The sequence below is a fragment of the Lactuca serriola genome, chromosome 2, assembly GCF_051521515.1.
Source record: "Lactuca serriola cultivar US96UC23 chromosome 2, Lser_US96UC23_V15, whole genome shotgun sequence".
In the NCBI taxonomy this organism is placed as follows: Eukaryota; Viridiplantae; Streptophyta; class Magnoliopsida; order Asterales; family Asteraceae; genus Lactuca; species Lactuca serriola.
In genome coordinates this window covers 9,126,892-9,143,278 of record NC_136409.1, presented here as the reverse complement: position 1 = coordinate 9,143,278, position 16,387 = coordinate 9,126,892, and the positions used below count along the sequence as shown (strand labels likewise).

General features: G+C 34.5%; 1 protein-coding gene across 4 annotated transcripts in view; it reads left to right on the top strand.

Moving 5' to 3' along the window:
• LOC145085953 (uncharacterized) overlaps positions 1 to 16,387 on the top strand; it is a 36,154-nt gene that overhangs the window by 13,530 nt on the left and 6,237 nt on the right. For 3 of the 4 annotated variants that reach the window (XM_079023655.1, XM_079023654.1, XM_079023653.1), the window contains 2 exons: positions 6,653 to 9,359; positions 9,492 to 10,004. In XM_079023655.1, coding sequence (XP_078879781.1) covers positions 6,681 to 9,359; positions 9,492 to 10,004 — 3,192 coding nt within the window. In that variant the 5' untranslated portion in view covers positions 6,653 to 6,680. Of the gene's footprint in view, positions 1 to 4,993; positions 5,285 to 6,652; positions 9,360 to 9,491; positions 10,005 to 16,387 lie in introns of those variants that run through there. The other variant, XM_079023656.1, reaches the window with a different exon arrangement.

Sequence of the window (16,387 nt, the reverse complement as noted above, 5' to 3'; positions counted from 1 at the left end):
AACCTCAGGCAATCTGCATCAGACTCGCCGAGCCGTATGAACAACTCGACGAGTTGTTCTTCGAGCTAAGAAGATTGCCTTGGACTCGCTAAGTTGTATGAACAACTCGCCGAGTCCCTCCATTACTGAGTCTAACCACAACTTACTGAATCCACTCCATCACTCACTGGTCTCACTCGGCATCACTCAAAAAGGGAAAAATCGGGGACTCGCGGCTCGACTCGCCGAGTCGTTCTTCCGACTCGCCGAGTCGCTTGCATGCAGCAACTCAAAACTTGATTCTGCTTGAATCCAGTGCATAAAACTTATAGATCTGGACTCCCTTAACTCGATTAGCACGTAAAGATTCTATCTTTACGTGCCCATATGCATTCATGGAGATAAAATGGCTCAAAAAGCATAATAAAGGCTAGATCTAGGGTTTCCATGCAAAGTATCTTCATAAAGGCAATAGATCTGGGCTCTGAAACTTCTCAATGAATAGATCTAAGGATATCTCGACTTATTAGGGCATCCATACAATCATAAGGCTTCGGAAAAGCATCAACTAGATCTAGAAGAGTTCTAATGGAGGTTTAAAGCATAAAACAAGAGGGAAATCCGAAGAATACCTCAAATAACTCTGATTTGCCCTTGGATCTTTGCACTACTCCTCTTCTCCTTGCTCCTTTCTTCTTCTCCTTCTTCAAGCCTTCACAAATCAACACAAGAATACTTAGATCACTCAAGGATGGATTAGGGTTTTCTCACAGCGTTCTGAGGGTGAAGGAGGCGAGAATGGGGGCTATAAGGTGGATTAAATAGTGAGCAACCCGGAGATTTAGGGTTTCAACCTGGCAGGCCGACTCGTTGAGTCCCGAATATGGACTCGCCGAGTCGCCGATCTATACACTGATCAACAATGCGACCCTACTCGACGAGTCGGGACATAGACTCGCCGAGTTCCTCCATGAATTTCAAAAATAAATACTAAAAACAACATACCAGAGACGGATCGTTACAGTTCTTTTCAGCAATAACATAGATCTATTTTGGTTTTGAACTACAAAAAGTACAGAAAAGTAGGATACTTGATACTTGCAAGGATCCATTGCAGAACCAAATGTTTAGGAAGCTATGAACACATTGTATTCTGTTCATCTATTTCAATAACATAACAAGAAAAACCCAAAATTGCAAAACAAGAATACCCAACATTTTCAAATTACAGATGACGATAAGAGACAGAGACATGGATTTGGAACTGGATAAGAGATCAAGAGAAATGAAGCACTTCATATTTGATATTAAAGACAGTGTTTGAGATTGAGCGAGAGAGATGAAACTGAACATGCAAATATAAAAAGCACACCCCACCCGGAGTCCTTAAATGATTAATCAAGGTTGTGTAATATGCATTATATTTTCATTGCAATCATTCAAGGTTCTTAACCTTTAACCCTTATGTTGATTTACTTTCAAGATTTTTGGACATTCACAATTATATTCCTTCTACATGATTTCATTTGTAGTGGTAGTACATGAAGCCCATCATGAGGTATTCAACAGAAAGACATGATGTAAAAGAAAGATGATAGTGAAAGTTCAAAGGTTTTGAAAGTAAGTGAAGGAAGATAATAGTGAAAGTTCAAAGGTTTTGAAAGTAAGTTTATGCTCATCCAGTAAATTTATGGATAGAAGGATACATAAATTACATGCACGGAAAGGGTGCAACATCCTAAAACAAAAATCACAAAAAATTTAAACTTTTTTAAAACAACTCCAAATCATAGAATGTTTACAAAATCATTGTTTTCAAAGTATTGTTCCATATCAGAGTATCCCATAGATCAAAAGTACATAAAGCAGAGGATGTGTACGTTCATTTTTAAAGCCTTTACAGCTCCTTAGTTTGAGACTGGATTCACACGGATGTTCTTCCAATTCGCTCAAACCAAGGCTCTGATACCAACTTGTAACATCCCAACAAAAAAATCACAAGAAATTTAAACCTTTTAAAACAACCACAAATCATAGAATGTTTATAAAATCATTGTTTTCAAAGTATTGTTCCATATCAGAGTATCCCATAGATCAAAGGTACAATAAACAGAGGATGTGTACATAAATCGTTATTTTCTAAGTATTGACACAGACCCTCAACATGTCCTTCAGTGACTGAATGGTCCACTCACTCTGGCCATTAGTCTGTGGATGATAAGTTGTGCTAAGATGCAGTCTCGTATCCAATTCCTCATGGAACTTCTGCCAAAAAACGAGATGTGAACCGAACATCCCGATCCGATACAATGGAGAGAGGAATACCATGTCGAGCGACAATCTGGCGTACATATAAATCGGCCAATTTCTCGGCCAAAGAACTCTCTCGAATTGCTAAGAAGTGAGCACTTTTGTTCAGAAGATCCACAATCACCTAATTCGCCTCGAATCCCTTAGTCGTTCGAGGCAATTTGGTGATAAAATCCACAGTGATCTGTTTGCACTTCCACATGGGAACCTCCAAAAGCTGTAACTTCCCATATGACCTTTGATGCTCGTTTTTGACCATCCTATAGGTCAAGCACGTCTTGACATATGAGGTCATCTCTCTCTTCATACACAGTCACCAATTGCTTAATCTTAAATCCCGATATATCTTGGTGGCTCCCGGGTGAATAGAAAAGCGAGACTTATAAGCCTCCTCCAGCACTATCTTCCTAATCCCACTGGAAACTGCAACCCAAACCTAACCGCATCGGGTCAAAAACCCCCTCTCTCTTCATACACGGCCACCAATTGCTTAATCTCAAATCCCGATATATCTTGGTGGTTCCCAGGTGAATAGAAAAGTGAGACTTATAAGCCTCCTCCAGCACTCTCTTCCTAATCCCACCGGAAACTGCAACCCAAACCTAACCGCATCGGGTCAACAACCTCGAGTATCGGTGACAAACTTGTCGAGGCTGCATCCCTAACTATATGACGCATAGCGTTCGAACGTTGGGCGTTCCCATGCAAACGGTTGGCGTTTGCTCATTGATTACCAACTTCCAAACCAATATCTTAAAGGCTTAAGATATCATGTCCAAACTTCAGATCCAATCATAATGGAACGTCTAAATCCATAAAGTTGCAAATTTTTTCGCTCTAAAACTGTTGCATGGAAGATTATGAAGATCCAATATTGCATTTTTATGATTCTAGACACACTATTATGCTTGAAAGGATAGTCCAAACCTCTGAAGCATTCCAAACTATGAAAGATCAAGTCTTTGGGACCAAAAAGTACACAAACTAGCCCTAAATCAAGATCTAACAAACGAGACATCAAGATTTGAACTTTATACCTCAAAATGATGCTCCAAGATGTCAATAGTCCATATCCACAAGTTAGAGAGCAACCACTATACTCCAAAGATCTTCCTTCTCTTATCAAGAACAATAAATGATACCAAAAATATGAACCAGGGCTTCAAACTCTCATACACACTTAGGGTTTTCAAAATGAGGATGGAGGTTGGAGTGGAGACCATAATGTTCTTTAAATAGGGTATGAACTCTACAAATTAGGGTTTGGTCTTTGCGTGCAAACGCTAGGCGTCCATCATAGAACGTCCAGCGTTTTATGCCAAACGCATGGCGTTTGGACCAAAGACTTCATCATTGGGATGTTACAGCTTCATTCTTTCTTACAAAAGAAAGGTGGGTGATGGAAATCTACGCGCTTCTGGCACGATGTTTGGCTTGGTGACTTACCACTTAATGTTAGATTCGCAAGATTGTTTTGTTTGTAATTTCAACAAAATTATTGGTGTGAGTGGTATGATGGGTGGAATTGGTCTTGGTCTCGGCCTATACGTGGAGGGGTCGGTAGCCGTCAACTTGAAGATCTTTTAATGTTGTTGCAAGGCATATGTTTTTCTAATGATCGAGACCATTAGAGATGGTTTTTAGACAAATCTGTTTTTTCTCTATTAAGGAAATCAGGTTGCACATTGACAATTTGACTCTTCCTTATAACATTATGGAAACTAGGTGGTATAAATTCCTTCCTAAGAAGGTTAATATTCTTGTTTGGAGAATTGTACTTAACATGTTCCCTTCTAGATGGAATCTTAGTCGAAAATGTGACGATCTTAACACCCTCATGTGCGTTGTTTGCTTGTTTGTTCTAGAAGAGATAGACCATCATGGACGATGTTTATTATAACATTTCATTTCAGTGTTTTTTGATATATACTTTTTTTATGTATAATAAAAATTCATACACTAAAAAATACTGAAGTATCAAAAATAAAAAAAATTAAAATCAAAATTAAAAAATACAAATTAAAATATTTATATAAAATATGTTTTTGTTTTTTTTTAAGATGATTAAGATGTGTTCGGTTCAAAGTTTTTAACAACTTTTAGTTTTTAATTAAAAAAAAAAAAAAAAACTTGTTAAGCAGCAAGAGAGTTTAACTTTTATTTTAAATAAAACATTCATAATCCAAAAACCACTTCAAATATCCTTTTCCATCTTTTTAACTTTTGGTTTTTATATGACTTATACCATTAAAAGTTAACTAACTTTTCCTAACAATAAAAACTATATTCTTCAATTTTCAGATGTCATCTATTAGTTAGTTTGACTAAAACACTCTAAAAACATTAGAATTTCTTAAAACTTAGATTAAATTTTGATGTGGATATTTTTCATGTTAATTAGTTTCTCCCTTATGTTTTTCATATTAATTAGTTTCTCCCATCTTATGTTTGTAACTCACTTAATATTTTGTGCGTGTAATGTTTCTTTTCTCGCGGACTAGTTCCTTGCTAGTTTTGGCCCTTTTTATATATAATCATTAGCAATTTAAAAAAAAAGTTTTAAGTAAATGTCAATTACATTCATATTAATTTTTCTATAGTATGAAAAACTAGAGGTAGTTGCGTTTCTTTCTAAATTTATAATTTTTTTTAATTGGGCAATTAAATGAAAACTGGATTGAAGGTTTATGTATCCACACATAACACATTTACCAATTTGCACTTCTCCCCACTTCCTCGCCACCGCTGTTCATCAACGTCATCGCCAGTCGCACCCTCTTATCCCAAGTTCGGCACTTCATCGCCATTGCCTTTTATCGGCGTCTCTATCTATACGCACCTCCTACTTAGTCGTCCCGACTGTAAATTCAACTATTTTTACACTAAATTCAAGGAAAATGCTCTTCCAATTTGGTAGCATTTGACATCATGGATCAACGAACAACTTGGTTAAACTTTAAAGTAATTAACATGAGGGGAGCTGCTCTTCAATTTGGTAAAAGCATTTGACATCAGAGTTCTTATAATATCTATAGTTCTTTTTTTTTCTCGGTTGCAAAGGAATCAACGAACAACCTTATGTTTCAGTCTTGAAATTGATGATTTCTTATTGGGCTTGATTGGTTCGATGCATCTGTTCATTAGATTGTTGGACTTGCTAAAATAATTTATATTGATTTGCTCTGATTGTGAACCCAGTACTTTCTCTGTTTCTCTGATTCACGTATCGTACAATTTGATTGTCTGTTGTGGTGCTTTTGCTAAGTACATGTATTCGTTAACCTGAGGCTTGATTGTTGTAGATAGTGTGAAATAGATTCTCAATTGGTTCTTTTTTTTTTTTTTTTTTTATCACTGTCTTTCCCTCCTATTGTTAAAGAAGATGCAAATTCTACGGTCTTGTTGATTTGGTAACATAGTGAAATCAAAATCTGAGTGATTTAATTTGTTAAACTTTTTCTTTCTCATTGATTGATCAAATATAATTGTATCATTATTTATATAAAAAAATGTTATTCAAGTATTTTATAGTTTGTATATTTACAATTACATTTAAGAGAAGTTCTCAAACAAATAATTATTTTCTTTTTCTGCATACTTGTGCATTTGAGGGTGAGGGTATAACATTCATTCACTCTTACTCAAACGGTTCAAGGATTTTGTTGCCAATCATTATAATCTCTAATGGTATAATATTAAAATAATAGTCTTAGATTTCTAACAATTTAATAAGTTGTAAAGATTGAATATATTTTGTTCAACTTTCGACCTAATTAACCCGTTTTATGATTGGGTTAATTGCAAAAAAATACAAGATACTTTCACCATTTATTATTTCATGCAACATGTTCTTTCAATAGTTTAATGTAACCAACTACATTTTCTACCATATTATGCAACAACCACACGATTATATTACTGTTGTATTTGATGTTTTATATTAATTGATTAAATGTTAAGAAACATTAAGCTTGTTACAGGAGATAGTTGCATAAATTGGTGTGTGTGTGTGTGTGTATATATATATATATATATATATATATATATATATATATATATATATATATATTCTTTGCAATCAGGACTTAATTTTTACCTAAGTTTTAAATTTTAAACCAACCAAAGTTGTTTCTAAATGGATGCAGATTACCACCCCTGCCATCATGTTTAAAATGTCAAAACATTATCTTTAATTCATTTCAGTTTATGAGATGGTTCTTTTTTATATTTTAGATCATCAATATATGCTAACGACCTTTCTCAATGGAATGAATCTAGTATATGCTTGTAATTGCTCAGTCATAGATTACCAATCAAGTTGCATTGAATTCACTTTCTAATTCGGTTGCTTTTATATGTGTAGGGGCAACTAAAGGTAAGAATATTAAGAAATGGCGATTGTTGATTCATTTGTTGACCCAACGGGGATTGCTGGTGCCATTATTAACCCAATTGCTCAGAGGGCCTTGGTTCCCGTTACAGACCATGTAGGCTACATGATTTCCTGCAGAAAATATGTGAGAGTCATGCAGACGAAAATGACAGAGTTGAATACCTCAAGAATCAGTGTAGAGGAACACATTAGCCGGAACACAAGAAATCATCTTCAGATTCCATCTCAAACTAAGGAATGGTTGGACCAAGTAGAAGGGATCAGAGCAAATGTGGAAAACTTTCCGATTGATGTCATCACTTGTTGTAGTCTCAGGATCAGGCACAAGCTTGGACAGAAAGCCTTCAAGATAACTGAGCAGATTGAAAGTCTAACGAGACAACTCTCCCTGATCAGTTGGACTGATGATCCAGTTCCTCTAGGAAGAGTTGGTTCCATGAATGCATCCACCTCTGCATCATCAAGTGATGATTTCCCATCAAGAGAGAAAACTTTTACACAAGCACTAAAAGCACTCGAACCCAACCAACAATTCCACATGGTAGCCTTGTGTGGGATGGGTGGAGTGGGGAAGACTAGAATGATGCAAAGGCTGAAGAAGGCCGCTGAAGAAAAGAAATTGTTTAATTATATTGTTAGGGCAGTTATAGGGGAAAAGACGGACCCCTTTGCCATTCAAGAAGCTATAGCAGATTACCTCGGTATACAACTCAATGAAAAAACTAAGCCAGCAAGAGCTGATAAGCTTCGTGAATGGTTCAAAAAGAATTCAGATGGAGGTAAGACTAAGTTCCTCATAGTACTTGACGATGTTTGGCAATTAGTTGATCTTGAAGATATTGGGTTAAGTCCTTTTCCAAATCAAGGTGTCGACTTCAAGGTCTTGTTGACATCACGAGACTCACAAGTTTGCACTATGATGGGGGTTGAAGCTAATTCAATTATTAACGTGGGCCTTCTAACTGAAGCAGAAGCTCAAAGTCTGTTCCAGCAATTTGTAGAAACTTCTGAGCCCGAGCTCCAGAAGATAGGAGAGGATATCGTAAGGAAGTGTTGCGGTCTACCTATTGCCATAAAAACCATGGCATGTACTCTTAGAAATAAAAGAAAGGATGCATGGAAGGATGCACTTTCGCGCATAGAGCACTATGACATTCACAATGTTGCGCCCAAAGTCTTTGAAACGAGCTACCACAATCTCCAAGAAGAGGAGACTAAATCCACTTTTTTAATGTGTGGTTTGTTTCCCGAAGACTTCGATATTCCTACTGAGGAGTTGATGAGGTATGGATGGGGCTTGAAGCTATTTGATAGAGTTTATACGATTAGAGAAGCAAGAACCAGGCTCAACACCTGCATTGAGCGACTGGTGCAGACAAATTTGTTAATTGAAAGTGATGATGTTGGGTGTGTCAAGATGCATGATCTGGTCCGTGCTTTTGTTTTGGGTATGTTTTCTGAAGTCGAGCATGCTTCTATTGTCAACCATGGTAATATGCCCGAGTGGACTGAAAATGATATAACTGACTCTTGCAAAAGAATTTCATTAACATGCAAGAGTATGTCTAAGTTTCCAGGAGATTTCAAGTTTCCAAACCTAATGATTTTGAAACTTATGCATGGAGATAAGTCGCTAAGGTTTCCTCAAGACTTTTATGAAGGAATGGAAAAGCTCCATGTTATATCATACGATAAAATGAAGTACCCATTGCTTCCTTTGGCACCTCGATGCTCCACCAACATTCGGGTGCTTCATCTCACTAAATGTTCATTAAAGATGTTTGATTGCTCTTGTATTGGAAATCTATCGAATCTGGAAGTGCTGAGCTTTGCTAATTCTCGCATTGAATGGTTACCTTCCACAGTCAGAAATTTAAAGAAGCTAAGGTTACTTGATCTGAGATTTTGTGATGGTCTCCGTATAGAACAGGGTGTCTTGAAAAGTTTAGTCAAACTTGAAGAATTTTATATTGGAAATGCATCTGGGTTTATAGATGATAACTGCAATGAGATGGCAGAGCGTTCTTACAACCTTTCTGCATTAGAATTCGCGTTCTTTAATAACAAGGCTGAAGTGAAAAATATGTCATTTGAGAATCTTGAACGATTCAAGATCTCAGTGGGATGCTCTTTTGATGAAAATATCAATATGAGTAGCCACTCATACGAAAACATGTTGCAATTGGTGACCAACAAAGGTGATGTATTAGACTCTAAACTTAATGGGTTTTTTTTGAAAACAGAGGTGCTTTTTTTAAGTGTGCATGGCATGAATGATCTTGAAGATGTTGAGGTGAAGTCGACACATCCTACTCAGTCCTCTTCATTCTGCAATTTAAAAGTTCTTATTATTTCAAAGTGTATAGAGTTGAGATACCTCTTCAAACTCCATGTTGCAAACACTTTGTCAAGCCTTGAGCATCTAGAAGTTTGTGAATGCGAGAATATGGAAGAACTCATACATACTGGGATTGGGGGTTGTGGAGAAGAGACAATTACTTTCCCCAAGCTGAAGTCTTTAGCTTTGAGTCAACTACCGAAGTTATCAGGTTTGTGCCATAATGTCAAGATAATTGGGCTACCACATCTCGTAGACTTGAAACTTAAGGGCATTCCAGGTTTCACAGTCATTTATCCGCAGAACAAGTTGCGAACATCTAGTTTGTTGAAGGAAGAGGTAGATATATGTTCTTTATGTTAATACAATTTAAATAATATTTTCAACTAAAAGTTTCATAATATATCTGTAATTTGATTGTATAATGTGTTATTGTTTATATGTGGTTATTAAGGGATGATTATTTTGCAGGTTGTGATTCCTAAGTTGGAGACACTTCGAATTGATGACATGGAGAACTTAGAAGAAATATGGCCTTGTGAACTTAGTGGAGGTGAGAAAGTTAAGTTGAGAGAGATTAAAGTGAGAAATTGTAATAAACTTGTGAATCTATTTCCGCACAATCCCATGTCTCTGCTGCATCATCTTGAGGAGCTTAAAGTGGTGGATTGTGGTTCCATTGAATCGTTATTCAACATCGACTTGGATTGTGCCGGTGCAATTGGAGAACAAGACAACATCGGTAGCTTAATAAGAAGCATCAAAGTGGAGACTTCAGGGAAGCTAAGAGAGGTGTGGAGGATAAAAGGTGTAGATAACTCTTGTCCTCTCGTTCGTGGATTTCAAGCTGTTGAAAGCATAAGCATCAGAGGATGTGAGAGGTTTAGAAATGTATTCATGCCTACCACCACCAATTTTGATCTGGGGGCACTTTTGGAGATTCAGATAGAAGATTGCGGAGAAAATCACGAATCGGAAGAGCAGGTAACACTTTCAATTTCACTTTCTTACTTAATTAAGGACTAAGCTCCTATTTTTTGAATAATAAAGAGGTGAGATGACTAAACTTGGGCATCATAATTGTAACAAAATGTTACAAACCATGAACGTACAAACCATTTCTTGAATTAAGGTTTCAATACAAGTCATTTAAAAATATGGCTTAAAATATTTTTATATTTATGTATCAACATGATTTTTCATTAGAGATCATTATTATAATAATAAGTTTAAAGCAATTTAAATTAGAACTAATTTTCATCATCTAACTTTAGCTAATATATCGTTATAAATGTAAATAATTACTTTTTAGTGAAAAAAGCAACAGATTTAATAAGTTAACAACTTAAATGTCATTTCCTAACAAAAAAAACTATTTGGTTCGGAAAACCAGATAACTAAAATAAAAATATTTGACATTCACTAAGAGCAATTTTTTTTTTCTAAATATGATTGCAAATGATTAAAACTTAAATTTAAACAAAAAAGTTTTTTTATATATGTTATACAAAATTTACAAAGTGAAATTGGATATGTTAATTAACGGTTTATAATTCTTGTATCACAAATGGATATATAATAAAATATTATTTTTCTGTAGTCATTTATAATTGTACTAGTTTATAACCTGTGGGAACCACGGGTTCCAAAATTAGTTAAACTTTCATAATAAAAATTTATCATTATTATTAATTTTAAATAATTTATTAATTAAGAGATATATCAAAATTTTAAAGTAATTATAACTTCAAATTTAACATATAATTAGAAAATATAAATTTGAATTTTGAAATGAATTGTGTAATATATCTACATGGCACATGACACAATATTAATGACGAGTTGTATTACAATGATACTTGTCAAAATGAGATTAAAACTATTCATTTATTAGAATAGGGATCTGTAAATGACTTGTTAAGATGGTAAGAGTGGAAACCACTTAATCCACTTAACTAGGGATGTTATTCGGGTCGGAACCGAACCGACCCGAATAAACCAAAAACCGAATAAGGGTAATTGTATGAACCGAAAACCGAACCAAATAAGCAATATGGGTTCGGTTCGCTTCGGGTATTATTCGGTTCGGTTCGGTTTCGGTCCGAATAACCCAAATAACATGTACAAGATGATTAAGGAGTCGAATAACCCGAATAACCCGAATAACCCGAGTAACCCGAATATTTGTATTACTTTTGTAGCTTATGATTTCATAACAAATCTTTTAAAGAAACAAATTAAACACTAAAAATTAAACATCCAAAACACCAAAAAAAATCTATCTATAAATATATAACCCGAATAACTTCATCAATATGGAATGAAACAAGTAAAAGAACATATATGGTTGTTTTCATTAAATTCTATTATTCAAGATCAAAGTCCCCATTGCTTGGACTTATAGAAAAAAAAAAGTTAACTGTTAACATAGCACATTTAAATTTCAATTGATAACATACATAAATTGGTTTTTTTGGTTTTTTTGGATATTCGATTTGGTGTATTAAGTGGGTAACGATCTTCGATTTGGTTTTTTTGGGATCGATTGTGATGATCACAGAACCGAATACATAAATTGTGCAAGGAAAAAAAACGACTCTTCATATTCGGTTCGGTTCTTTGGACCGAATAAGCCCTTACCCCGGACCGAATAACCCAAAAACCGAATAAGCCTTATATAGATACCCGAAAACCGAATCAAATTGCTTATTCGGGTCTAATTCGGTTCGGTTCGGTTCAGTTCTCGGTTCAGTTCGGGTTTTCGGGCCAAATTCTCATCCCTACACTTAACTAATTGTCACACGAGCTTCAAATTCGTTTTTCTCTTTCCTCTTACTTTCATCTTTTCCAACCCATAACACATAAAAATAACATCTTTTTCAAGACATTCAACCCACCGCTACATTATTATTTTTAATTTAATTAAATTAAAAAATACAAAATTAAATAAAAGATAACATTTTTTTTAATTAAAAAGCACTAATACAAATAAAAAAAAAACACGATAAATAAAAAAATGATAATTAAAAAAACATAATAAAAAAAGACAAAATTAAAAATAAAAAGAGAAAATTATAATTAACTAATGATCAAGAAAATTCTAAAACTCTCAGCCATATTTTTTTGTAATTTGTCGTTTCTGTTCGAGCACCATTCGCAGAATCTCTCCAGTCAAGTGATCATGCAGGTTGAGAAAAAATTGCATGTCTCTCTCATGTATCTCCAAGTTCAACAATTTAGCTTCCATTTATTCATTTTCTCGTTTAAGACGCAAGTTTTCATCCAATATCGTTTTCTATCTTCCACCTCTACTTTGTTCACAGTGTGGATGCCGACAATTTCGTTGACCAGATCAACGATTTCATTTGATGTTGATGCTTCAGATGCTGCTTTCTTTCTTTTTTGTTGTCTTTGAGGCGGTGAGTTCATTTTTTGGTGTTGTTGGTTGAACCCCGGTGGAAATTGTGCATCTAAAGATGTTGTATATGCATTCGATGAAGAAGTTTTGGTTTGTTTTGAAGAAGGAGGCGGGGATTCTTCGTCGACTCTTTTTACTTGCAACCATTTCATATGGTATTTCAAAACATCCCAAGCTTTTTTCCTCAGAAAAAGTTTTTTGATTACTAAGCCTCTGATACTTGCTTTGTTCATCTTTTAGAGCATCTACCTTGGATCCCCCACTAGCGAGACTGTTCATCTTACGGTTAAAGATGCATTTGAAATCGTTGCATATCTTTTGAAGATCTTTCCATTTTGAGTTTACTTGATGTCGTGGTCGATCCATACCACCCAATTGAACATTCAAATGTTCTACAACCCGCTCCCAAATTGCATCTGACATTTGGTGATTTCTACGTTTTTTTATATTCAGAAACATCGACATACGCCATAGCCAAAGCCATCTCTTCCTTTTCCAATGATTTTTTTTTTACTTTTGGCGCTTTGTGTAGTCGCGTTGTTCCCGACAACTAGTTACTGCACCTCGATATCTTGTTCGAGAGTGGGATCGTCACTAGAATCTGATGATTCTAAGTTTTGAGTATCACGATAATAGGCTTTGGAATTTGGTTTCAGGAACCCCTTAAGAATACTGCATGTATAGAGTAAAACACATATTATCCTGTGGAAGACGAAATGAGTTGTAGCTTTGTTGCACCGGTTATTGTTGATAATTTCGGTTTTACTGATAGTGTTGGTATTGATGATAGTTTAGGTTTTGTTGGAACTTTTGTTTTTGTTTGTAGTTTTGGGATTCTAGGGAAGAAAATGGAATTTCTTGACTTAAACCGCCTTGCTTCGATTTGTGTTTTTGACATAATAACCTTTTTTGATTTTCATCTGGAATCCATTGAATGGAATTGAAGAGGTGAATAGTGGAATTAGATAGTCGAATTAAGATAAATATAAGAATTGATGAAAATAGATTGACAAATTGAGAGAAATTATAGGTAATTTAAAAAAAAAGAAATATGTTTAACTCTTGACCTAGTTAATAGGTCAAAGAGGACAATTGATGCAACCTTTCATCGAGATTCTTCACCAAACTCACGGGCTACATAACCCGAAAAAGAGGTAAACCACAGTCCCATTTTTTGCTCAGTATAAGCACCCAACGATACTGTCGATACCGCCCACCCACTTTTCTTCTTCCCGAGCCACTCTGGTATGCGTGTCGAGGCCACCAAAATTAATATCCTTTATATTGCACATAAAAAGTTGTGTATAATGGTAAAGGGATCGTATCCACGAAGATTGGTTCAATATTATAATTCTATGAAAACTTCTTTCTTCAAATACTTATAAAAATAACAATAAAAGTAAAAATGGGGGATTAACTATTTTTGGTTTTTTTTTAGAAAACTTAAATTATACTAGCATGTTGACACTAGAATTATGCTAAGATTTCAAATACAATTCAATCAAAAGTAAAGTTTGATGTAAAATCAATAAGAGAAGGATGATTGACTTTGAAATTTCATAACTTGAACATTTGGTTAAATAATCATGAGAATACTAAGGTGCAATACTTATATTTATAATCAAACTTGGTTATAGCAATGATCATAACTTTCCTCAACTCTTCTTTTGTATTAAAATGACTAGAGAAACTCTTAGTATATTTTCTAAATCAAAGTCACAAAACTAATGAAGCATATAATTTTGTGAAAATCAATTAGCATTAGGTTTTAAGAGTCACCAAATTCAAAGAGTAATCCAATGCTTTCATTACCACTATGGAGAAAATATTTTCTTAGTTTAAATGAAATGAAAACAAACATTCAAACTAATTGTTGCTTATTAAACGGAAGACCTATTACTTAGCCAAGAGTTTAACCAAAAAAATTACATTCATGTATCATTATTCATGACTAGATATATGTGAACATGAACGAAGTTTTTATAGATTATATAATCATAGATATTCAACATAACTTCAAGGAATTCCTCAAAATAACCAAGTCATTCAAGAAATTACATCCAATTCAACCAAAGAGAAGTTTAGCCTAGCATGGCTAAACTCAAGAAACTAAAATAAAGATTAGAAGTACCAAACATGTAGTAAGAATCACAGTAAAAGATGATGTTGTTCTTGATGTTCTTCTAAGTTCTTCAAGTCTCCAGTTGCTCCCAATAATGCAAAGGAGAGCCATTAAATTCGTGTGTATTGATTCCTTCAAAAGCTGCACCAAACTCACTTAAATAACACTCAAAGCAAAAATTACAAAATTGCCCCTGAAGAACCCTATGCGGGTGCCTTGTGCGGGTGGAGCTGAATACGAAAGGTCTTTGGTCTTCGTGAGGGTGGTGTTGTGCGGGTTAGCTGGTCGCATGCTTCTGCGCGGTTCGCGCACATCTGCACAGGTGAGGCATGGTGTGTGCTTTCTTGAGTTTTGAGCCTCCAATGCTTAGTCCACTTGGCCCAGTTCGAGTCCAATCAACTTGTGACCCATTTTTCTTCAAGTTGTATTCAAGTTAAGCCCAATTTGCCTTCTCCAAATCATCCATAACTTCATAGAATCGCCCGTTCATCTCAATCCCGAATGCACAATTATTCTCTCGTCTTCATTTTAAGCAAGAGACCACCTTCTTCATGCTTCATCCGTCAATAGTTCACTTCATGTATCATCTCTACTAGTTATTTAGTCCACAATCTTTGTTGTCCTCCAAATTTAATTATCTCATGTAGTTCCCGTTCCGCTAGTTTCCTTAAAATTTGCAATTAAGATCACAGAACTAGAAAGTACCCGAAATGGTCATAAAATAACAAAAAGAAAAATATGCATGAAGATTAACTAAATGATGAACGAAATATGCTAAAATAGACTATAAAATGAAGTAAATAAAATGAAATTATCGCACTTCGATCACCCTTATAGGCTTGTAGTCCACCCACCCTTCATTCCTTGTACCAATATGGGATGGAAACATCATTAATTAAGCCAAAAAACTAACATATAAGGGGTGAGTGACAAAGGTAAGTACTAAAGATGAAAATAATCCATTTTTCTTGTATATACACAACACACACATAGGGGCAGACGTAGGATTTCATAGTACAGATTGTTGGTGGCACATAAGTGTTGCTGGTGACACTTTTTTTTTTCTTTTACGTAGTGGCATAACAGTAGAAAAAACGAAAAATTCGAAATTTTTTACAATGTGTCTAAAAAAAACAGTGGTTGTTGGTGCCACTATGGACACCAAAGTTGAACTGCCCCTGCGCGCACACACACACACACATAGAGAGAGAGAGAGAGAGTTTGGGATGTGATACTTCTTTTGGGAAAATGGAGTTATATCTTTGATATTGTATATTTTTTTTAATGTAATTTATATATTTAATCATTTTAGTTTATAAGTTTTATTTATTTTGATATGAAAAAAAAAGTCTTTTATACATTGGATTTAACATAAAAATCCAACAATATTAATCAAAAAGACCAAACATGTGGACAATTATGTATATAATTAATTCACAATAGTCTTTAGGAATAGTATTATATATATATAATTAATTCTCAATGGTCTTAGGAATAGTAAATTCTTATATTTCAAACTTTTGCTACAATTCTTTGCTTACTTTGACACTTTTCCTTCCTAATTTTATATATATATATATATATATATATATATATACACACACACACACTAGATGTGTGCCCGCGCAAAGAGTGACGTTTTGGAGAATACTTTCTTAAGCATAAATAATTATTATATTTTTTATTGGGTATTATATAATAAAAAATTACAACTTTTAAATAAAATATTTATGTTTATACTTTATATTTATATTGCTTGTATACTATTAATATAATAAATTAATATTTATGTCTAATTTAAGAAATGTAAATTAATTTAAATACATG